General features: G+C 36.0%; 1 protein-coding gene across 3 annotated transcripts in view; it reads left to right on the forward strand.

Annotated features, from left to right (window-relative positions):
* Positions 1–25,524, forward strand: part of UGGT2 (UDP-glucose glycoprotein glucosyltransferase 2) — a 94,478-nt gene that overhangs the window by 25,910 nt on the left and 43,044 nt on the right. For all 3 annotated transcript variants that reach the window (XM_072849969.1, XM_072849970.1, XM_072849971.1), the window contains 11 exons: positions 1,744–1,804; positions 6,996–7,087; positions 8,688–8,838; positions 9,842–9,961; positions 13,143–13,228; positions 17,813–17,948; positions 19,522–19,653; positions 21,112–21,276; positions 21,720–21,843; positions 21,920–22,018; positions 23,906–24,000. In XM_072849969.1, coding sequence (XP_072706070.1) covers positions 1,744–1,804; positions 6,996–7,087; positions 8,688–8,838; positions 9,842–9,961; positions 13,143–13,228; positions 17,813–17,948; positions 19,522–19,653; positions 21,112–21,276; positions 21,720–21,843; positions 21,920–22,018; positions 23,906–24,000 — 1,261 coding nt within the window. The remainder of the gene's footprint in view (positions 1–1,743; positions 1,805–6,995; positions 7,088–8,687; positions 8,839–9,841; positions 9,962–13,142; positions 13,229–17,812; positions 17,949–19,521; positions 19,654–21,111; positions 21,277–21,719; positions 21,844–21,919; positions 22,019–23,905; positions 24,001–25,524) is intronic.

Here is a 25,524-nt window from a genome sequence, read left to right on the forward strand (position 1 = left end):
TACAGTTATGAAAATAAAAATTAAATATTATACGTACCTTAAAAATGGAAGGGTTCCTTAGACCATAAAAGAGGAATATACCATTCTTCTGGAAGTTTCTTTTACTTTCTAGTTTATTACCTGCATTTTTGTGTCTCAGTATTTCCGGTTGAAAAGGTTAGTCTGAGGTAGATTTTACAAAATGTCATCAGATGTAGACAGTGTAACAACTGATATATGTCATGGCGACATTTTGATAATTCATTTTATAGGGTATTTTTCTTCTTTGTTTTGTTGTATACGTGTCATAATTATCTGTTATTTAAGAATGCGATAATAAGAATTACAATACTCTGTTTCTTGCTATTCATTTATCATTCATGAATGTTAACATTTTGAACATGTGAAAAGTTTCCTTTTTTCCCCCCAATATGCAGTACTACATAGCTACATGTTCTTGCAGGTAAGAGTAAAGATGCATAAAATTATATGATAGAAAATATTACAACCCTAAAGTCATACAAGAACATTCCTACATCATGTAGAATGATAAATAGTATCCATTTACTTTCAGACAGTAAAGTGTTTCTCTTTAGTGAGTCCTTAGCACTTAATATTTAGAAAAGCATGCATAAAACTTTGCGAAGCTCTGAACAAACTGAACAAATGACTGAACTCAAAATGAACAGATATCTTTCACAGGCACTTTTACACTTGATACCTCAAATTCCTAGGATGACCTCCTCAAGGATTGACCATCACACTTTCTCCTTAAAATCTTGCTAGAATCCTGCATCATCAACTGCTGTGCATAGACAAGGAGCTAGTTATCGATTCTTTAATGTATTGCTTTCTTATTAACAAAAAAGCTATCAGTAAAGCTTACCTTTTGCTGATAAGTATTTTACTTTCTTGCTAACACTGGGCCAGCTTTGTCTTCTCCTTCCCGCCTTTTTATTATTTTCACATTCATTTTTTATGTTTCTGCCTTACCACTCTAAGCTATTTGGAAAGATTTAGGTTGTTCTTTTTATCTGTGCAGTTTTTATCACCTGTGTATGCAGAATGAAGCATTGATTCCGAGAGTTGCAGGTCCTACTACTATTTATGTTGAGTTTAGCAAGATAAAAATCAGAGCTTCTTTTCCCTAAAGTATTTTCTACTTCAGGACTCTCTAAAACTATTGCTGTGAAGTCAGAATAATAGTTGTGGTAGTACTGCCACACATTACTGCCACTCCATGCTCTGGAGTCCTTCTGTTAAGTAGCCGTTTTGCTTGTTGGTTAAGTAAATTCTTTGTAATAATTCCCATCAGTTACAGATGTTCTTTTAATGAGAAAAGTTCTGTAGTGTTCCTGAATTATGTCTGTTGCTGGTAGAAGGTCCCTTAAAGCAATGTCCTACATAATCAGCTTTTGAGACTTCTGACTTGATAGGGTTTTCTCCTAATCCTTCTCCTCCATTTTTCCAAATTTAAATTTGGCTTCAGATATTCTTTTCTTTGTACTTACAGTTTCTTTTATTTTTTTTTAAATCTTAATCAGCAATGTTTCTTTTTCAACAGAAATGTTTATAGTTTCTTGCTTTCTGTTCTACAATTTTTACTTCAAAACTAGCGAACACAGAAAGTAGTACAGTATAAGATATATTTACTCAGTATCAATTACAGGGCATTGAATTTGGTATTAAAATACATATTTCACATTATTTAATGCATTTTTTAAAATACAGTGTTTGAGTGATACCAATATTTTATTTTTACAGATCACTGACCAGAGTGCCTGTAGACAATAAAATGCGAAATGAAATAGAAGAAAATCAGAAGGTTTGTTCTTATTTGTTCAACTGGACATTTGAGTTACTATCATATTACTGCTTTTGGAGATTTTTATTAGTGTAGCAACTTTCACGTGGTTTCTATCAGGGAAAGAGAGCTAACTGTTCTAAACATCTTTTACTAAATAAATAACATTGAAATACTCAATTCAAATTTTTCACGTTCTGCTGTTCTTAGTACTTTTTCCCTTCCCTCTTTTGATTTTACAGAATTAGGCAAGGACAAACAATTTTTAGGGAGTGTTGTGTTAGTCATAAATTGTGTGCTGTGAAAGCAAAATAGGTATCAGTTAATTTTTCTAGAGCTTTGGTGTTGAATCTAGGCCTGCTGCTTATATTATGGTCAGCACATGCTAGCTTTGAGCTTTCCACACTCTCAGAATCACACATGCAACTATTCTGCAAGGTATTTTGAACATCGTTTATGGTAGATGGTGGTTTTATTTTCATCGTTGATGCACTGCATCTTTTGTGCCTTGTATCACATGGGGAGTCATTATTCATGTGATTTTCACTGATCTGAGATGTATCCTGAGGTGCCACTTTGCATTTGTCGAGTTCGTGACATCTGTTGTATTTTCTGTCTCAGTTCAGAGTTTGGATTTTTTCTTTCAAGTTGAGTGTTAAAATTAAATGTTAGCCACAATGCTTTTAGGACCAGTCACACGAAATGACACCCATAGCATTGCCCTTAATCTTGATTTTCAGAACATATATTTTCATATGGTGTTAAGACTGACCAACCACCATAGTGAAAGGGATTTATTTCTTACTTATGGCACTCCTGTACTTTGCAAAACTAATGTAAGGTTTTCCAGTCTTGAGTATTTCCTGCCCAAATAGTGACAGGCTCAAGTGCTACATCCTTGTAAATGGTTATGCAAACAGTTGTATAAGGCTTTTTTTGTCCATAGGTGATTGAGTGTGGGACTGGTGTATGGAGAATACGTTTCACATATCCCAGCAGTTCACCTTCTTGAGCCCTTCAGCTTTCTTGTGTGCAAGGTGCATGTTTGATTCTTGGGTTTTCACAGAGATCTTAAGAGTGGGCTCAACATTATGCAGGCCTCTTGTTTCTTGCACTAGTGAGAAGTCCCATAGTTTTTGCTCAAGGGAGCAAATCAGTATCTGCACCCTGCTTCATTGCTTTCTGTATACAGCTGAGATATGCATTTTCCTATATCTCTTTGTTGTTAGGGTTATAGTCAGGATAAAGCAAAACTGATGATCATAGTTTCTCCAGAGTACGAGTGTTGGTATCAGGACTTTCCTTGTTTCTTGATGAAGTCTTTACAATGTCTTTCTCAAATTGCAGCTTTGTTAACACAAAAATCAAAAACAACTGCTTAATCAAAAACTACTCCTCTACCCCAAAATGCAAAAAAACATAAAGGTGTATCAGGAGTTAAAATGGCTATTATTACTAAATATAAGGATTAGGAAAAGTAGACTAAGATTGTAGTAAAAACTAACTAAGATGAAGATGTCTGCATTTAGGCACATCTGTATGGTATCTAAACTCCTGTTATGACAATGAAAATGTAGTCAATGGACATCAAAAACAATTTAGCTCACTCAATGGTTGTTTTGTGGGGCATGATTGAGTTGCCTAAACCTGAATTTCTGATGTCATTTGAGATGCTGCCAGCTATCCAAGATAGCCATAGAGATCTGACAGATGTGCCCACTGGGACATCCAGTCCCTTCTGCCTGACCTGTACTTTTCCAGTCCAAGATGCCTTATCCTGAAACAAATTACATTAGATATCAGATGGTTGGTCAGCAGAATCACTTCTATGATTCCATGACTGTACTAAACACATTAACTGTAAGAGGATCTTCAACACCTATCACACTAAGTTTAAATTTTGTACTACATCCTACCTGTAGTCTAAAGGCTACAGGCCTTTAGACAGCTAAAAGCTAAAATCTGTTGAATAAAAGTAGGGAAACTTCCTGAACACTGCTGCTAGAGCACAATAAATTGGCATGTGCGTTCTTGAACTGCAGTACATCCATCTAGCAGCAGGAGAGATATGATCTCATGCTGTGTGTAACTGGATGATTCCCTCTCAAGATAATGAAAGTTGAATAGGAAATGCAACGGGAGGAAATAAAGGTATTAAAAGTTGAAAGGCATATGATGATTTAGGTGTAATGAATTGATACCTAACTAAGAAATAGACAAAGAACTGCTATAGATAAAAGGAAAAAAAAAACTCATTAAACACAACTCACAACTTCAGGTGCAGTATTTTGCTGACAGTTTAGCAAGAAAATACTATATGAGTATTATCAGTGTTAAATTCTAGTCTTGGATGCCTAAATACTCCTTCCACCAAAGTTGTTACAGCAAATGGATGCTCTTCTGAACAATGAAATGCCTGGCAACAAAATTGTATAACAAGTCTCGGCTCTGATACAGCTCAGTTCTTTTCCTACTGCAGTACTGAAGGATCTGAAAAACTTTTAGACTCCTATTTCAATACCCAGTGGCTGATAATTTTTTCATTGTTCTTGCGTTCATTTTAGTTAGTATTAGGATTTTTATGACCTGGATCAGCCAGTTGCAGTCTTTCTCAGTATCTGCGTTTACATGAGTATCTGGGCTTATGGGAATCACCAGTAGGCTTTCAGTAGTGGTGAGAGATCTCTTATCCTAAATGCTGATTTCAGTGCTTCAAGGAAAGGGCCTGTTCTAGCAGATCGCACAAGATCTGCTCAAGAGCCCTGAAGGATGCTGGTGAGATTTCTTGATACTGTAATCCTCTTTATATTTATTGTTCGCTCCTTGAGTCCAGTGGCATTAAGGGGGATTTTTCTGCCGTCACAGTATGTCGTGGCACAGCGCTGGTATTAAAACTGTAATCCAAGCTGGATTTGCAAACTACAGAAAAATTCCAGGTATACCTAGGACTTTGGGTGCTTCTTTGCCTAGTGCAGAGGAGTCTCGTCACTGTGTGCCTGGCTATTTAATTTTGTCCCATCTGCCTGTTTTGGTTGTGTCTCAGGATCAAACTCTGTTTAGGTAAAATGATCAGAAATTTCACCTGCTGCAAGGGCACTTAGTATTGTCAGGCATCTATGAATTTTGGCTGCTTAGAAGGGATGTGTAGAGTGAGACCTTGGGAGGGTGTGTAATTCTGTGTGAAGCTGTGGCAGGAAAAATATAAACGTCAGACACCAGCCGCTACTTCTAGTTTTTGTTTTAATGGTAGCATGAGGCTTAACAAAGATAAATATGAAGTCCTGCACTTGGGCTAGAGTAATCCAAAGCAGCAGTTAGTTGTAAAGAAGATAGAAGTCCTTCTTCTTCTGTACCAAATTTTGGGACATACAAAAAAACCTCAAAATTTTTCTGTAATTTATATGAGTATATGATTGGGAATAAAGTGAGTTTTATAAATTAGGAAAGTAATTAAGTTATCTCTTTCTTTTTTTCCTTATCTGACCACAGGAAACTTACTGCCATGCATTTATGCTCCTCATTTTTGAAAGCCCACTGACATCCATTTTTTAGGTGCCTACCAAAATTTTCATGAAAGATAATAACTAACTAAATTTAAGAAAAAAAAGTCTTTCGGTTATTTCTTAGCATTAGTGGGATGCAGCCCCTCCCAAATCCACAATATTCTTCACATTATATCTGAGTTTAAATATATGTATTTAGATACTTTATAACAAGCATAAGTAATTATATTACTCTTTTGTAAATCTACATACAAAAAAGCAATGAAAGCACTACAAAGGTCAGGTTACACCATTAGAATAAATTAAATTGACAAATTTCAAAAGCTGTTTTTCAAGGCCAAGGACAGGTTTTGGAATTTCATAAAAATTCTTTCTTGGGGTTATCACAGCTGCGTTTTTGCTTTAGGGAGAGCCCTGCCTTTCATACGCTGGTATTAGGTGCCATTACATATTTCCATTCTGGTTTGGGTTGTGAAAATGTTTATATATACAAAGGAATATGGTACCTTTTCAATGAATGATGAGTAATAGGCACATTTGTTGGATTACAAGGAGCTTCAAGTAAACTGTTGTCTCATTTATGTGGGGTTGCACTTGTAATGCCGCAAACCAGTTAGCTTTGAGTTTACTTACATTTAACTGTGTGAAAGTAACCACACTACTTTAAAGAAATAATATTGCTTTCAATATTTTCCCATTTTACCTCTCATTTGTTCAGTGACAGGCTTATAAGTGGAGTAATATACGCAGCCTGAGTTGCTTGCTCTAAGTGTGCTTTTGTTCAAAGTGGTTTTTTGTTCACACTTATTTTGTTCAGCAAGTGGGAGCTAAATGGGAAAAAAATATATCTTTCTCAGCTTGCTTTTTTTCTGCATATTTTTCGTGCTTTCCATTCCTCTGTTGGGAATTAAGACAGATCTGGAAATCTGACTGCTCCTCATGGGGTGAGTTGGAATAAACTACTGCTGTTGCTCCTGTCACTTATCTTGCTACAGCCACCATAGATTGAACAGTGTGGTGCCTCACAGCTCTCTGAAACAAAATGATAAGGCATACTTTACTCCCTAAATACTTCCTTCCTCTTGTTTTTGTTTATTGTGGATTTTTTTCTTCTTTGCAAAGCAAGGATATGCTATGCTATCCCCTTCTGATCTATGTTTTCCAAGGTCCCTTTGTTAGATGAGATTGTATGTTTCTAGTCTGTCTTTCCTAATTCCCTGTACCAATTGCGACTACACATTTTTTGGAATTGTGCAAGTTGTTAAGCTTTCAAGAAAGCTAGTTTCAAGTGGAGGTCTAAAGGACACATATAAGGTCTCCCTTTGTTGAATGGATATGTAGGAGCAATTTTTCAAAAACTTACAAGCCATATTTCTGTTTGTGTGTGTGTATTTTCATTTTCTGTTGGCAAACACTTAGAATGTGTTCTTGTCTCTACCTTGTACAGGTAGGGACACTGTAGGTTGTTTGGAGGGGAATTATCAGCTATTTTCATTTGTATATGTACATTGAAAGTGTGTTAAATAGCACTCATAAAAGTATGTTGTCAATATTTTTACCAACAACACTCAGCTAAAAGAAGAAATTATGTGCAAGAGATTTGATATGTCTGTTTTGTAGAATTACTTAATTTTTTTAATATATATCTATATATGTGTGTTAGTGTTCACATATACCTAAATAAGTTAGCAGTACTTTTTACTTTTTAGCATTTTCATGAAATACTTGGAATCCAACCTGGAGAAGCACGTTTACTTCTAAATGGCCTTCATATTGACCTGGATTTTCATGATCCTTTTAGGTAAGATGGTACATTTTGTTTGAAGATTACATAATTACTAATAATACTGGAGAAGTGCTCATGGTGATAGATAGTATCATCTGTCGCATTTTGGGGGCCAGGAATTGCTCCAGTAGAGGGAACATTGGTTTACAGTGGTTTTGCTTTGTGTGAACATTGTATAAGTAGTTGAAAACAGCATTTTCTCTTGGAATATGTTTTCTGATTTGCTTACAATTTTATGGCTCACCATATAAAATTAATTTGGAAATGGAAGGAATCCAACATGTACATATAAAAAGGTGGGAAAAGCACTTTATAAAAAGTAAGTTAAGTTCTTTCACATCCTTATTTCTCAAAAATTACAAAAAATTTGCAGGCATTAAATTTAGATACACAACACCTTGGGTTATTTTTGGCATGCTTGTGAGTCTGTGTCTGGCCACCTTTTATAATAAGTTCTGTTAATGCAGAACTAATACGCTTTTTGGTATAAGAAATGTTTTTCCAGTTTGTGTAATTATGGTATAATTATTTTGGATGTGAGTTGCCTCTTTTATGCAACCACTCATAAACAGTAAACATTTTCCCTTGCATTCTTCTGTATGTTGTCAACAGCAGGACAGATGTGACTACTTCAAAATCATCTTTGGTGGCCTGCAAACTGTCAGTAAATCTACTGATGCTAAGGCTGAGGTTTTTTTCATGTTCCTATGATTTGTCAGAGTCTATAATTTTTTATTTTCTATTTTTTAACTCAGAATGTTGTCTTTTCTCCTCCATGGAGATTCTTAAACTTTCTTGGGTTTAGCATTTATACTTGCAATTTTTACTTAATTTTTTTGTCAGCCAGAGTTTTGAGATGGAGTCACTTGCATCTTTTGTGGTAATGATGCAAATATTGATAGCACTTTTTAATGCTAGTGCTAGGTTTAATTTCAATATATTTTAGAAGAAACTTTTCAGAATAGAGAAAACTCAAAATGAAACAAGATAGAAATAAAGGCATTTGTAAAATCTTGCCTGCTGCATTCTGCTGGTGAGTACTTCAGGTTTGTTTTCAAATTCTCGTATTGAATTTTCGGATTGCAACAAATGTTCCAGACTCCTGTTGGGTCTTCTGGGAAAGGGTCTTCTTTTAGAGGTGTAGCTATGTGTTTCCTCCGTGCTGTTTTCAGGGTTCTGCCACGATGCAGACTTAGAGCTTGTCTGTGTCTCCATCACTTACTGCCTGCTTCTCTACACACTTGCAAAAATTCCTGTTAGCGTACCCCCTGCTTGGGTTTCTGCTTCAGCCAGGACAATGCAGCAAGCAACCTTCTACTCTGCTGTTCTGCCATGTCTTACTAAAGATGGATGAAATTCCTTCATACAACATAAATGTGAATGAACAAAAGAGTTGTATAATCTGTTATAATTCTGTTTTGAAACAAATTGGAGACATATACTTATAGCATTATTAATCGATTTTGTTTTAAACATTTGACTGCAGGAGAATATAAAATTATTTTTAATACTAAAAATAATCCTCACATTAATAGTCTTTGAGATTTTTTTTTTTCTTTTTATGTCATGACAAGAGTTCTATGTAGACATTATGCATTTTGTCTTCCTGAAAAAGTATCTTAGAGACTCTTAAACTGGAAGGAAAAGTGATGCATGGCCTTCATGAACTTGGAATCAAAGAGGAGATCCTGAGTAAATTTATGAGGTTGCATATACATCCTACAGATGACAGTTATGCGCTAGATATCCGTCACTCTTCAATAATAGTAAGTAATTAAACAATTATTTATTTAAATATTACATATTTGATAATGCTATGTATGAGACAGTCTATCTTTTTTGTAGTGTAATTGAAATACTAGGCATAAGACCATATATTGATAAGAAGTTTAAAATATTTTGGACGATGATATCTCTTCAAAATATTTTAAGAGTAATTTTCTCTAGCATATACCTTATTAAGATGTAGGATGTTTAAAGGAAAAGAGGAATGTATCTAAGAGTAGTTGCACACTCATAGCTATAGAATTTGACTTTACAGCAATTAATCTAGCTACATATCTTCGTATTATGCAAGACTGCTAAATGTACTTTACAAGTATGAGAAGTGAATTGTGGACAACTTAAATATTTTTTTTCTAATTGTCCAATGCCTCTGCTTTTTTCCCTTCTTCAAAATTTATACAGTTTTCATTACAAAGGTTATATGCCAGTGGAAAAGGCACTAAAATACTAATTTTCTTCACCTGAAAGAACCATATTTCACTCTTCTGTTTGCCAAGTATAGACAGGCTTGCACAGAAAACAGTAGAAGAACAAATTGGCCATATAATAATTAGTTATTTTGATATATCTAAAGTGCTGCTGCAGGTTATAGATAAATAATGTATTTGTCTTACAAGATGGTTATGCTGTGTTACACACGTATCTGTGTGATATGTTGTTACGGCCTTTGTATTGTGACAGTAGTTTCCACACTTGAAAAAATGGTTTTATTCACATTCTGATACAGAGTACAAATGGTCTTTTTTCCTTTTCCATCCATTATTAGTTTTATTATGTACTGCAAAGAGAAACCCCGAACAATTTGATTGAAAAGAAGAAAAATATTAATTTTAGAAGCTATTTTCTGTTATTATTTCAAAAAGAAGATAAAACTTTTTACTCTTTCCAGGCTTCCCATGTGTTTTAAAATATCTTTATTTATACATACATATTTTACTCAATGTTTAATGTGTGTTTTTTAAATGCCTGCCTTTTTTGTTTTAGTGGGTTAATAATATAGAACAAGATCACAGCTATAGCACATGGCCTACAAGCTATCAGGAACTGCTAAAACCTGCATTTCCCGGAGTTATACAGCAGATCAGACGCCATTTATATAATTTGGTAAGTTTGGATAACTTAATTTTTTTTGCATAGTGTATGTATTAATATGTGGACAGACAATTTATTGAAAAATACACATGCTGTATTCATTGTTAAGATAGGTTAGAATTTCATGTTTTCTATGTGGGTCTTCTAATAGTAGTGAAAATCTTTTTGTCGAGCGAGTCATATCTGATTATTAGACTGATTTCCAGAAGTGGACTTGGGCACAGTTTTGTCAGGAGCTTTTCTGTTCCTTTCCATGCTACATATAGATAATTCGCTACTATCAATGAATTTTCTTCATAATACACTGCTGAGAGAAGGTAATGATAACTGTCCTTGTTTTAGAGATGGTGAACTGAGGTACAAAAGGATTTAAGTTATAAAGCATACTAATTATCAATGTCTTGTAGCCTAATTTTTCCTCCGTATAGCATTCTGTATCACTTAGTTAAGGAAACAGCTATTGCTGATATAAATTGAAATTTAAATTACAAAAGGTAGTTGTATGAATCATAGAATCATAAAATGGTTTGGGTTGGAAGGGACCTTTAAAGGTCATCTAGTCTAACCCTCCTGCAATGAGCAGGGACATCTTCAACTAGATCAGGTTGCCTAAAGCTCTGTCCAACCTGACCTTGAACACTTCCAATGATGGGCTCCTCATCACCCTCATTTCTTCATATCCAATCTAAATCTACCCTCTTTTACTTTAAAACTGTTACCTCTTGTTCTGTCACTGCTGTGTCACTGTCCTGGTTTTGGCTGGGATAGCGTTAATTTTCTTCCTAGTAGCTGGTATAGTGCTGTGTATTTGATTTAGTATGAGAATAATGTTGATACCACACTGATGTTTTAGTTGTTGCTAAGTAATGTTTACACTAGTCAAGGACTTTTCAGCTTCCCATGCTCTGCCAGGTGCACAAGAAGCTGGGCAGTGGCACAGCCAGGACAGCTGACCCCAACTGGCCAAAGGGCTATTCCATACCATATGGTGTCATGCTCAGTATAGAAACTGGGGGGAGTTGGCCAGGGGGCAGTGATTGCTGCTTGGGGACTGGCTGGGCATCAGTCAGTGGGTGGTGAGTGGTTGCATCACTTTTTTTTTCCCCTAGGTTTTGTTCCTCTCTCTCTCTTTTGTTGTTTTCCTTTTCATTACAATCTATTATCATTATTTTGTTCCAGTTATTAAACTGTTCTTATCTCAACCCACGAGTTTTCTTACTTTTGCTCTTCCGATTCTCTCCCCCATCCCACTGGAGGGGGAGGGGGAGCGAGCAGCTGTGTGGTGCTTAGTTGCCGACTGAAGCTAAACCACGACAGTCACTACTACTGGTAAAAAGCCTCTTTCTATCTTTCTTGTAAGCCCCCTTTAAGTACTGAAAGGCTGCAATGAGGTCTCCCCAGAGCCTTCTCTTCTCCAGGCTGAACAACCCCAACTCTCTCAGCCTTTCCTCATAGGAGAGGTGTTCTAGCCCTCTGATCATTTTTGTGGCCTTCCTCTGCACCCACTCCAACAGATCCATGGCTTTCCTGTACTGAGGGCTCCAGAGCTGGACACAGTACTCCAGGTAGGGTCTCACCAGAGCAGAGTAGAGGGGCAGAATCACCTCCCTTGATCTGCTGGCCATGCTTCTTTTGATGCAGCCCAGGATATGGTTGGCTTTCTGGTCCGTGAGGGCACATTGCTGGCTCATGTCCAGCTTTTTGTCCAGCTTTTCGTCCAGCTTTTCATCCACCAGTACCCCCAAGTCCTTCTCTACAGGGCTGCTCTCAATCCCTTCATCCCCCAGCCCGTATTGATACTGGGGGTTGCCCCGACCCATCCCTGTACTTGTCCTTCTTGAACCTCATGAGGTTCACATGAGCCCACTTCTCAAGCTTGTCCAGGTCCCTCTGAATGGCATCCCATCCCTCAGGCGTGTCAACCGCACCACTCAGCTTGGTGTTTGCAAACTTGCTGAGGCTGCACTCGATCCCACTGTCTATGTCGTTGATGAAGATATTAAATAATACTGGTCCCAATATGGACCCCTGAGGGACACCGCTTGTCACTGATCTCCATCTGGACATCAAGCCATTGACCACTACTCTCTGGATGCGACCATCCAGCCAATTCCTTATCCACCAAACACTCCACCCATCAAATCCATCTCTCCCCAATTTAGAGAGAAGGATGTTGTTGAGGACTGTGTCAAAGGCCTTACAGAAGTCCAGATAGACGACATCCGTAGCTCTTCCCTTGGCCACTGATGTAATCACCCCAAGTGACATGAAGTTCAGTATATAAAAAGACAACTAAAATACAAGCAATACGTAATAAAAAGTATGTTTATAATGAAGCATAAGATGTGTGTAATATGAAGTAGATTGCATTATGTATTCAAAGTTAAATATTGGCATGTATATATATATAAACAGCTATATTATAGAAATCTACAACATATCATTTAACTATAATCTGAAGGGGAGGAAGTGTTCAAAAATTTTAAAATTATTCTGCTACATTTCAGCTACTCTAGCAAAATTATGAAAAATTCTAAGAGGAGTTGCAGTGCAAAGCTGAATAAATAAGGTACCAATTAATTATGACCAAGGTTATAATTAAATCTGTGTAAGGATAATCTACCTATGCAGACAGATCCCAGTTCTAGATTCTGTGCATGCCTGAAAGATCACTTTACACTTCAAGCTACAATAAGTGAGAGAGTGAATTCAAAGATATGTGAGACAGGAAGGAAGAATTCTTTCCCAGTGCTCCATTTTTTAATTAAACCTTTAAATCAATATATTCTGTTTATTTATTTTAGTTTGGGTTTCACAACAGAAGAGAGTTAGTTAGAAGAAGTAATAGAAAAATCAGCATTAGATCCTTTTTAATTAAATATCAAGTTCATTAATAAAAAAACAAAGTACTGGCACAGTCTTTCAAATAAGAGTAGTGATATCACTTGGTTTGAAATTCAATAAATGGTTAAATCCTGTTTTCAGTATTTGGTCCAAATTAATTAATTCTGAAGTTATTTTCATTTATACTCTTAATGTTTTCTTACAATGAATGCTCTAGGAAATTGAAAACAGTTGGGGTGCACAGATCCTTTGGAAATTTCTGTTCTTATCTTAGATTTTATGTCTGAAAAAAAATAAAAACAGACATCAAGAATAAATATTGGCTGTATAATAAGTTTTCTCTTCTTAGGTACTTTTTGTTGATCCTGTCCAAGAAGATACAGGTGATTATATGAAACTGGCAGAATTATTCTATCATCATGATGTACCACTTAGGTAAGGAAAACTGAAAGTCTTGAAGAAAAGTCTTAAAAGAAGGTTCTTTCCTTTTTTCTTCTTCATCTTCTATTCCACTAGGCAAAGATGTGAACTGGACTTCAAATGAAGTCCAATGCAACAACATTCTAATAAGACACATTGGTTACTCACTTGTGTTAAGCTTACTCAGGTATTAAGTATCCTTAAGCAAATACGTTGCAAGGGATAACATACCTGAGTGTGTGGAAAATGAACTGCAAAAGTCTGATAAAAAATTATGTTGTCAAATAGTCCCACTGGATGGCCATGTGAAGTTGCATCCTAAGCAAAATATTCTGTAAGTAAAACATGATTTGAGGGCATTTTTGAATTTAGTTCTTTCAGTTGAGGTTGCTTTACCTAATTTTGTTTTTATATAAATACTTAAAGACCAAAGTGAGATTATCCTCACCAAGTTTTGAATTTCTAAAAATTAGTTGTCTGAGTCTGAACTAGTCGTCATTTGAGAGAAGGAGACACTTCTGAGGAAAAATCTGGTTGATCTGAGATGCCTAGTTTAAGAAAAAATGAATTGCTCTCAGAAGTGCCTGTTCATTTCCACATCTTATAAAAGAAGAGAAGGGTGTCCAAACTAGATCCAAGGTTCAGCAAGATGAATTCCATGTTAAATATTTAAAATCTTCGTGTGAAATGGCTTTTTGTTTCCTCAATAAATTACAGGTTCTTCATTTTCCTTTAAAATTTTACTAGTTCTGATCATTTTTTGTTTTTCTTTGTTTTTTATCATTCAATGACAAAAAAGTAATGGAGGACAGGTATTTGTTATCTGTGCATTTTGTCACTGTTGTCACTACCTGGGAGACAATACTGCTTCAGTCCTTGAAGAGAATATAGCCTAGAACCTAATTTGCCTTTTCTGATACATAACAGCATAAGAGCAGCCAAACTGGGTCAGACTAAAGGTCCATTTAGGTCAGTCTGTCTGCAACAAGCCACAAGGAGCTGCCTAGGTACGATAGAAAGAACAGGGCAACCAGGTACTTTGCCTGAGTATGTTCCTGTCCTTCGCGCGTTTGGAGATCAAAGAATTCCAGAGCCAGATGTAGTTTCTAACTATTTAGCAACCCTCAATGGGTTTCTCTTCCATAAACTTTTCTGGTTTCCCCTTGAATTAATGTAAAGTTTTAGCACCCACAGTATCCTTTTCCAGGTGTTTTCACAGTTGAACTAGGTGGTATATGAAGAACTGCTTTGTTTGTTTTGAGCCAGACTTTCAATAGCTTAATTTACTGTGTCTGTAGCTCTTCTAATTGGGAGAGAGACTAAGCAGTCTCTCCTGCTGTCTAGATGCCAGTCATGATTTTATAAAGCTCTGCCATATTTGACCACAGTCATTTAATAGAATCATAGAATGGTTTGGGTTGGAAGGGACCTTAAAGATCATCTAGTTCCAACTCCCCTGCCATGGGCATGGACACCTTCCACTAGACCACATTGCTCAACCCCCCATCCAACCAGGCCTTGAACACTTCCAGGGATGGGGCATCCACAACTTCTCTGGGCAACCTGTTCCTGTGCCTCACCACCCTCATAGTGAAGAATGTCTTCCTTATGTCTAATCTAAATCTACCCTCTTTCAGTTTAAAGCCATTACCCTTTGTCCTATAACTACATGCCCTTTTAAAAAGTCCTTTTCCAGCTTTCTTGTAGGCCCTCTTCAGGTATTGGAAGGCTGCCATAAGGTCTCCCTGGAGCCTTCTCTTCTCCAGGCTGAACAGCCCCAACTGTCTCAGCCTGTCTTCATAGAAGTGGTGCTCCAGCTTGCTTTCCCGAGGTTACTAGTTATTTCTTGCCTGGAAGCTGTTCCAAAGGTTGTTTTGTTTTCTCAGTTGTTCTTCTCTGAACTTTATTAGTTTTAATATAACTTCTCTGAGATGAGAGCAACAGTCATGTACACAGTACTCAAGATGTGGACAAGCCATGGGGGTCTATACTGTCGTATAGTATTTTGCTTTGCTGACTGTTCCTATGGCACCCAGATGACACAAGACTTCAGGAAAAGTTATTTACAATAATGAGAGATGTAAAGAATGGGAGGAGCAATTGTAGAACTCTGTGCATCTTTATGCATTAATTATTATTTATATCTTGCTGTATTTCTGACTTCCATCTGTCCTTTGATCTGATGCACACCTGATTATGTCCTGAACATCTGTCTAAACAATTTTATGCTGATATGACAGATTTTGTTTTAATAGTTTTAAAATATCTAATGTGAAGTGGATATCCAAATGAAAAGCTGACTTCCTAAATCAACTTACTGAATTATCGCTTGTAAATATGAAGGTCTTCTGAAACATGGGCTCAGCATTGCAGGTTGTCATGTTGTAGTAGCTCTCATGTAACATGAGATCAGTAGGTCTCTCATGTTCTAGTAGCAGCTATGATGAAGCTGTACACTTTGTGGAAATATCTGCGAGATGCACAGTGTTTTGTATAGCAGAAAGCAGCTTTGAGTCTCTGTGATACTGCTTTAGAAAGACTGTGATTCCCTTGTTCTGTCTTACAATTCGCCTCTTTTTGATAGGTGGCATAATTTTCAAGCATTCAACCGACTGCTGCATATAGAACATTATCCACTGCTATCATATGTGTAGTCAGGAACAGGCAGCAGCTTATACAGCTGTATTTCATAGGTGGCTGCAATTGTGTAAGCCAGTTAGCACATTATTAAGTGGTTTGGGTTGCAGTTTGGCAGCCAGAGACATCCCTACCTATAGGTTTGCTAAAAAGTAAATGTAGAGGAGAACAAAGTTGAATAGCTGCTTCTGTATGGATTTTTCATGGAGCAGCTTTTTTGTGCACTGTTGGGTTTGTCTTGGGAGAAGGACAGCTAATGGTAGAGGATTTTTGCTGCAGACCTAGTATGAATAGCATTAGCTGCTCATACTCAGGATGACTGAAGGATGTGTTCTGGAAAACTGTGTGAAGTTGATCCCTGAACTGCTGCAGCAGCAAAGTATTCACATAAAATCTCCATTTCTGATTCACAAAAATATCTGGTTTTGGCCATCTTCTTCCCATTCCTCTCTCCCATTATACAAGCAGGCTTAATGTTGAAGTGCAGAGGTGGAGGGGAGGATATCTATTCTTCTAAGAAAATTTATTGATACCAGACAGTGGAAGGCTTGGAAATCCTTAGAAGGGTTCTGATGGCTTTGTGCTCACAAAATTCCAAGTGACTGTCAGAATCCACCTTCCTAGTCTTCATCTCTTAATGCAGGCAACTGCATTCATGAATAGGCATATATTTCTCCTCTTGGGAATGTGTATGTTCTAGCTACGGGTGTACACATGCTCTGTCACTTGAGACTGGAAAATTTTCCTTTGAAATTTTTGTACTCTTGCTCCTATTTACCTATTGATTGTGACATGGCATGCAAGATGGAGCTTATCCACTCTCTTTCCTTCCTTTCACTATCAGAAACTGGCCTAGTGTTTTCTGGTCCAGGTCAATTTGCTGGTCCCAAAGACCCTCAATGGAAGGATCTTTCTTGTCCTTTTCCTATACCAGCTAAGATGGAACTGACTAATGATCAGAAGTCCTTTCAAGTAGTGTAGTAGAGACTGGAAGGATCCTTATGTGTTTTCAGCAGGGAATATAACTTCAAGTATCTTCAGTTTTAACTATCCTGGGTCTTCAGTCTGTGAAAGACTTTGTGTTTTAATCATTGTGCCACTATTTGCAGTCTGTTTGATCAGGTTGTCTCATTGCTCAAAGCCTTTGTTCCCTGCAGAAACAGGATCTTCACATCAATATCTTGGACTTTTGAGCTTCCTGGAGCATGTGCTAAACCCTTCAGTGACTTCTTCATGAGTTACATGTGCAAATGATGACGCTTGATTTAATCAAAATGTTTTGTATAGACAAACAAGTGGCTGTTAGGTTTGAATTTCTCCCGCTATTGTAGAACACCAAATCTCTGTTACGCTTCATGCTGTAAAGATAGTATGGCCTTATCAGTCCAGGGTTTTTTTCATGAGAACAGTACCAAATACCACCTCCACTAGGAGTTTTCTTGTTGTTTTTTTTCCTCTCAAGTTTCATATTTCTAGGGCTTTTTTAATTTAATGGAAATGTAGGGAATTGTAGTAGATGTGTTAAAATTGTGAATGGAGAATGAATGGCAATGGGAGGGTGGGGAAGCCCCAGAAGGTAAAAAAGGCAAGAGAAGGGTTAGTAAGAATGGCATGTATTGATGACAGGGCATCATGACCCTAGCATGTCTACATGCAGTTACTCAAGACACCCATTTCAGGAAAAATAAAAGGCAGATTATGCTCAGACTAAAACAAAGACTAAAAGTTAAGAGATGATGGCAGGAACGTAAACAATGTCATAACCTTTGATCAGATAAGGAAAGAAAGAGCTGTGAGTAAATCCTAATGACTCCCACAAATCTTAATTACTGTCAGCTTTTTGTGCCTACATACTGGACAGATTACTTGAATGCATACATCTTATTCTTCTCTGTCGGTATTAGAATGTATGTGAAACTGATATTGTTTTAAAATGTACGATCTCTTTTTGTTTGTTTATAGAATTGGATTTGTTTTCATTTTAAGTACGAAAGAAGAAATTGATGGAAATGAAGACGCTGGAATAGCTCTTTGGAGAACTTTTAATTACATTGCAGAGGAATCTGACACCTCTCAAGCCTTTACCTCGATAATTAATGTTAGTTCTTTCACAAGAAATCACCTCTTTTTTTTTTTTTAACTTACTACTTTTTCTATACAGCTAGGATTTTGCTACCTTGTGACAACATGATACATTTGCATTTACTTTACATGGAAACAAAGTATTAAAAACATGTATAGCATTAATATGCTATAGAATGATTTGCAGAAATACTGTCCTCCTCTGGAAACCAACTTGTTCTTGTCATTTTACCTATCTACAGGCTTTCTTCCAGAATGTAAAAAGGTAGATGCATACCTTACAGCTTTCAGTATATTATTGTGGAAAATGATTCTGTATTCTTTGCGTTAACGTGATGTGCCTGCCTTTGTGTTCTGTCTCTTGGAGTACTGGCATTTTAATATCATTTTGGCAATCCTATAAGCTTTGAAAAATTCTTGGTTGTTCTCTAGTGTAGAAAGTGAAACAGAGTAAGATAATATATTTTTTTGGTCATGTTTGAGCTGTTCATGGGTGTAGAAAACATAGAAATATTCCAGGCTTGCAGCTTAATGAATGAGCTAGGTTTTCTGTGTGAGAGAATGCAGGTTCATGTAAAGACAGGAATTTCAGAGACGAGAGATGAATGGAGGGAAATAAAGTGAGCAGTCTATGTCAAGACTCTGCAGGCAAAGTCATATCAGAGAATATGGTATTAATACATAACATTTTTTTTCTTACTTTTGTTTTCTATTATTCTGTTCAGTGCCTAGAAACTAATGTCATGGACAAACTCGAAGAGCTTAAGATGAAAGGAAATTAAATAACTAGGAATACCTCGGAAGAGAAATAGAAATCCAAAAGTGTTAGGAGCTGACACGCATGCATGACTATTATCCATGACCAGATCACAAAATATCAATTTACAGTATGCTTTTTAAAACGTTGTGTTCCTCTACTTTGTTTCATAATAGAAAAAGGGGAGAATGATAAATATAATTAAAAGATAACAAAAATAGAATCAATAAAATACAGGTTTGCAATATTGAGCGCTATAGAGAGAAATGTACTATTCCTCATTTGAAAAGAAATGGACTGACTAATTTTCACTTCAAATTTCTTTTGTATGTTTGATGAAAGTAATAAAATCTTATGCTATGGAATAAAATAGCATTGGTAAGGAAAAAACTATCACTGTAGGAAAAAGTATCACTGACTAATTCAGGCTTGGATTCATCCCATATAGATTCAGGTAACTACCCATGGTTAGGTAGTTTATAGGAATTTAGATTCCTTCTCTAATCAGTGGAGAGAAATAACCTTTCACATTCAGCTCACATAAGTGAATTTCCTTTGCCACTTCAGATTTAGACTAAAGGTATAATAATAGATTAATCAGAGCAGTGCTCTGATGAAAAATTGTGCATATGTGTGATGGTGATAATTACTAAAGCAATATAAGAGCTGCAATATAGCAATAAAAGCAATACAAAAGTATACTGATATAAAATTTACTAGAGCACTATAAAAAGATGGTATTTATTGTTTATTTACTGTTATTAGTTTTATTAAATTATGGTTGGCAATTTATTATCTTTCTTAAAATTTATTTCTGTTATAATTTTTACAGATGTACCATAAAGTGAAAGATGGAAATGTTCTAACAGTAAATCATGTGAAAGATGTTCTTAGAAGCGAATACCCACACGCCGATGTTCAGAGTATACTAGATGTTCATTCTGAATATGATGAAGGGAGGAAGGTATGTTGAGAGCAAAGTGGTGAGAAATATTGCACTACACAATTCATTGCATTTGGTAAGCTGAAAGATTGCTAAATGTTAAAGCATGTAAATACAGTATCTTTGAGTTAAATTTTTCTTCAGCCACCATTCAGGCATTAGGGGAAATGTTGAAAGGGTTTCTGCATTACTACTCTCACTATTAAAATTTACTATTGCCTGCTGCTTTCAGGAGCACAAGTTTTTTTCTAGCAAGCATGTCAAGGGGTCTCTCTCACACTGCAGATATTGTTTACCTGTGTCTTCTGGGTGAGGAGCTGAAGCCTGTATTCTAGGCAAATCATTGTTTCCTTTAATTGTGCTTCTGGTTATAATTTCCTTTGGGAAAGACTGCTATGGATTTTGATTTAAAGGCTATAGAGAAGATGTATTTTTATCTGTAATTGATTATGTAGACAATTTTCTGCTAAAATATATATTAAAGTACCGTTTTCCTTCATGTCTCTTCAGCCATGCCATCTATACAATCTTGTGTTTCTGACACACGCCATCCATTTTATTTATTTCCTTTTAGAATTTGTTATATAATGTATATTATGTTCCTTTAAAAAGGTGCACCTGGGCAGCCAGGAAAAAAAGGTGTGGTTTGCCTTATGCTGCTTGTTCCTCACTGAGTTGCACGGAGGCTTTGTATAGAAGGGCAGTTTGAATCTGCCCTGGAAACAGCTGGATACACTTAGGGGAGGAAAGCTTCCCACAGTAATATTAAGGAAGAAAAAGAGACGGCGACCCACCAAGAGGAAGCCTCCTGTACAAGCAGGAACTGTGAGACTGCGGTGAAAATCAGGAAGGAGACAGTGGCGTGACAGAAAGATGGACGCATAGATACTGCCATAGAGTTTGTAGCCATCCAGAAAGTGACACTGAAAGAAAACATGAAAGGATACAGAATAGGAAGGGGGAATTACTTGCAATACATTTTTATTTCTATTTGTCTCACTGAATTGTCTCTGTCTGGGAAAAATTAGTCTGTTCTGCTTTCTTATCAAATAAGGCTTCGCTTCTGAACAGAAAAGCCTTTTGAGGGTTTTGGGGGTGCTGTCTTTGGGGAAGAGGTCCAGGTCAATCCACTTCAAACTGTGACTGTCTCAAAGTCCTTCTGCAATGTTATTTATTTAATATTTTTTGCTAAGAATATTAAGCAAAATAAAATAATATTTCTCAGCAAGATGATAAAGCAAAAGTTTAAAACCCCATATATACATCTATAAATTTTCTTTTGTCGTTCTATTTGAGAAATGACTCCCATGTGTCCTGTTTGGTTTCCAAAGATTTCCTGTTTTGTCCCTGTTCTCATGAGAAGGTGTGACAGTGAATAGTGTTTGGAGATTAGCGTTCATTGTCTCTTGATATTCATTTCATTTTTTGCTACAGTCAGCCACAGTCTATTTAATCCTGTGATATTTCTGATCTGATCAGGCAGGAGCAACCTTCTATAAAAAGAGTGGCCTGGGCCCATTGCCTCAAGCTCTGTTTAATGGCGTGCCCTTTAACAGAGAAGAGATGGATGCCGCAGAGCTAGAGACAGTTATTCTTCAGAGGATTATTGATGCCACCGGCTTCTTCCAGAGGGCAGTGTTCATGGTATGTTTAATATTTCTGAATGAAAGCAAGATGAAATATTTGGCAGTGGGTTGAGTCATGTTTATATATTAAATGTTTTATAATGAGATGGCTTGAAATTAATAATATGACAACTGAAATTACATTGTTACATTAATTTGCTGTCATAGTTTTGAAACAGTATATTTAGATGATACAAGACTGAAGGGTCAACTAAGCATATAGTAATCATATGGAATTTTTCAACCAGAAACTAACAATGTACTGCAGTTGTTCATTGAAAAATGTGTATCTGATATTTTGAAATACTATCTGTGTGATATTTATACATTTTTGACTTGATATTGTCCATAACTTGGTGTATATAGAAGCTTTAAGCTCAGTTGAAAGATTGTACAAATACTTGGTCTTTGTTTGTCTTGAAACTGTAAAAGTACAGATTTAATTTTTTTCTCTTACTACAGGGTTTGTTAAATGATCATATAAATGCAATGGATTTTCTTATGGATCAGCACAATGTAGTTTCCCGTATAAACCCCACTATTCTTGGAGCAGAAAGAAGATACATACATTTCAGATCCACATCTGGTAACTACTTTTCTCAGATCAGCTGTTACGATTTTCCTTTTTTTAAGTCTAACTTGTTGTGTTTTACATTTTGCAGTTCCATTTGATGTGGAAGACTTCTCTACTTTCTCCTTTTTGGACTCACAAGATAAAAGTGCTGTAATTTCAGACAACATGAAGTATTTAACAAAAAAGGGTATATTAATTTTCTGTATGAGTTTTATATACGTGTATATATATATATACACACGAGTATTACAAATTGTTGAAATTTCCCAGTAAAATATCCCAAGTAAGTAAGTACGTATCCTAAGGATTCCATGTAAATAAGTAAATTTCCCAATATCCCAGTATCTTCTTTCAGGAGCCAGATCATATCTTAATATTATTACAAATAATAAATAAATAAAAAATAACAGGATAGTTATTTTAAATTTTGTAGTTTTGAAATGGGATGGAATTAAATGGCTAGTTGTTTTTTGTTTTACAGACATGAAGTTAAAAAGTTTTGTAAGACTTTTGCAGCTTTGAAAACAGACTCGGTTTTCATACTGACATAGTTTTACTTGAGAATATTAAAAAGAGTATATTCAGTTTTCAAGTGACTCTTATTTGCAGCATTATCAAGACTTTACAGTCTTTGTAATATCTATATAAAAATTAAGCGTTTCTACAGTTTAAGAGATAATTTATTTTATTTCTTATTTGTTAGCATTCAGTAGCTCTTTACTGTTTTTCCTCTAGTTGATTTTTTAATTTTGGTACCTGAAGCTTTGTCTTTCTGTAGAAAAGAAAAAAAATACATATATTCTGATGGATTGTCACTCATTTATACATTTTATCTTACTAAAACTCATGCTTTTTTGTACTCTTAAAGCATTTTTTGATGTAAAATATTCTTATTGTATATGCAAATACTTTCCCTCTGAGTTAGAAGAAATTATAATTACAACAGTGGGGGCATAATACTGCATGGAATTTTACATTAGTCTGTACCTTGTTAACTTCTAGGAGTAGATAGTTAAAAACTGCTCATTTACATCAGTCCATCAAGGAACAGAATAATCCTGTTAGCAAAGTGCTATTCTTTCAGTAATTATTATGTGGTGTTAACATAGTCTTTACTTATTCTGTTATCAGAAAGAAATGCTATATACTTACAATTCTTTAGAATAAAATTGTTTGACTGTATTTGATTCTCTGTCTACAGCCACAGGGGCATCCCAGATAGTTGTCAAATGATGACTGGCTTTCAATCTGTAGGCTCATTTCTAAGATTCAGATCTCTTGTGTAAAACCCATAACCTTTAAGCTGGAATCTACATTTCAAATCTCTGTCCCCAGTGTGTTTCTCTAGACCCCAACAATGCTTAATCATAACCTCTTCCTAGAATCTCACCAGACCCTGATTAAATTCCCATCTATACCTATTACCTTGTAGGGGATATATGATAGACCTGAGTAGACTGACATTCTTCTACAGATAATTTTGCAGAATTTTTCATGTACCATTGCCATTCTATGACGAATAAGGAACAGGAGGCTGTAGACCAGGAAATTTTCTGCATATACACCTATACTGTAGTTTACTTTCTTTGGGCTGTATTTGGTATATTCCTGTTTGTGTCCAGAAATGGTAAGTTTTGTCCTGCCTTTGGTTGAAGGACTCTCCCTTTGCTACCGGTCAAAGTGAATGGCCTAACTCAGGCATTCTTGTAACTACTTAATTCTTTTCATTTCTGGCTGTATGACCAGCCTTCATCAAATGTTCACAAGAAACCTCTGGTAAAGCAGGTCTTGCTAATTGGAGCTAGCTTATTATTTAGGACCAACTTGTTTCAGTGGTACAACAATAGATTGGCTATTTTAGTGACTCTCTCAGGTTAACATGATAAAGATAGAAGAACTTAAGAATTTTATTTCAATTCAGAGGGCAAGAGATTCTCCATGTGGCAAAGATTAGTCTTACGTTTGAACTCCACAGTCAAACATACACATAAACTTCAAAATCTCAAACAGAATTAATTCATTACTTGTGAGAAGATTCTCCAGAATGTAAAGCAGGATTATCTTTAATTTTCAGATGAAGATGCATTATATGCTGTTACTATCTGGATTATTGCTGATTTCGATAAGCCAGCTGGGAGACGACTGCTTTCTAATGCCTTGAAACACCTGGTGAGTTTCTAGCAGTTTTTATTAAAATAATTATTATGAATATGTTCTTAACAACACTGTGCACATTTAAAAATTATACTCTTAAAGGTGTAACAATATTTTTTTGTGGGTCAGGTGCAGATTTATGAGACTGTGCTTTCATTTTGCTCTACAGTCCTGCAACACTGGCATCTTACAGGCCTGTAAATTATCATTTGATTCATCAACTCCTGACGCAGGAGACAAACTATGATGCTGTGCGTTAAAAGGGTGAATTTCTTCCCAATTACAGACCACCTCCCATGAGGTAACCTAGCATGTTACCTGAGCCAGGGAAGTTAGGATAATGCCTGTTTGTGTGAACCATTATGCAGTGTTCTCCAGTAGCTTGTGGCATAACTGTGGCCATGAAGTGACCATTTTTCCATGTACTGTTTGTATGCTTCTGAGACAGATTACATTTTTTTGTATTTTAATATGCTAGAATGATCATCTACATTTATGAGTTTGCTTATTTTTAAGTTCTTCAGTATTAATAGAATTTAAAGTATACAAGTAAATGTCACATGAATATAAGTGACAAAAAAACTCAGTTCTGGGGAGTTTAGAAGAGTAATTAGACTGAAATTAGGAAAACATCTATATTTAATAATCAGGAATGAAATAGGAACCATCCTAAGGGAATTATAAAATAGGTATGTCGCAGAGAGCATGTGATGCCAAATATGTCCTAAAAAGAGGCTTAAAAAACTGCAAGGAGGGATATGCAGCACAAGTCCTTGTTACAGGAAAAACGTTTCATTTATCTGACTGCTAGATCTGTGACCCAAGCTTCAAAGATATATTCTCACTGTAGTTTCACTATTTTCCTCCTTCAGTGAGGAAAATATGCCATAGTTCCCAGCTCTAGGAAGCGAGAACTGTCTGGGTGAGTCCTCATGTGTTAGTGAAGAGCTTCTAGGAAAAGCATTAGAAAAAGCTGTTCTGAACAAGGTCCGTTAGATCTTCTATAAAATAGCAGTTTAATTTATTATGTTCATGCTAATTCATAGATTTGATTTAGTTAAACCTCATTTCCAGTTGTACTGCTTGATCTAATGATTTCTGAGTTTTGTGACAAACAAAAACATAATATTTTTTAAAAGTCCATTGATTTGTATAATGATTCTCTACTCCTTTCTAGGCCCTTTTGTCTGTTGGGTCAGGGTCTAGTAGAATTTCTGATAGGTGCAGAGCTGGCACAGACACCTCTTGTGCCTTTGAAGAAAATTGTGCAAGAATCTGGGAGGGGAAGTGGCCAAAGGGAATTCACTTTTAACTATTCCAGCTAATATATTATTTTGATAACTAGTAATATATTTTAACATCATTTGAAAAAAATAGAGATGTCTTGGCTGGACTTCTGGATGTCATCTAGTTCAGCCTCCCACTCAGAGCGGGACTATTGCCATCATTAGATCAGGTCAGCTGTAGCTTTGCCTGAAGGAGTCCTGAAAATTTCCAAGGAGGCGACTCCATCCCCTCCCTTGATAATTTACTCTGCTG

The sequence above is a fragment of the Ciconia boyciana genome, chromosome 1 (assembly GCF_034638445.1).
Source record: "Ciconia boyciana chromosome 1, ASM3463844v1, whole genome shotgun sequence".
Lineage (NCBI taxonomy): Eukaryota > Metazoa > Chordata > Aves > Ciconiiformes > Ciconiidae > Ciconia > Ciconia boyciana.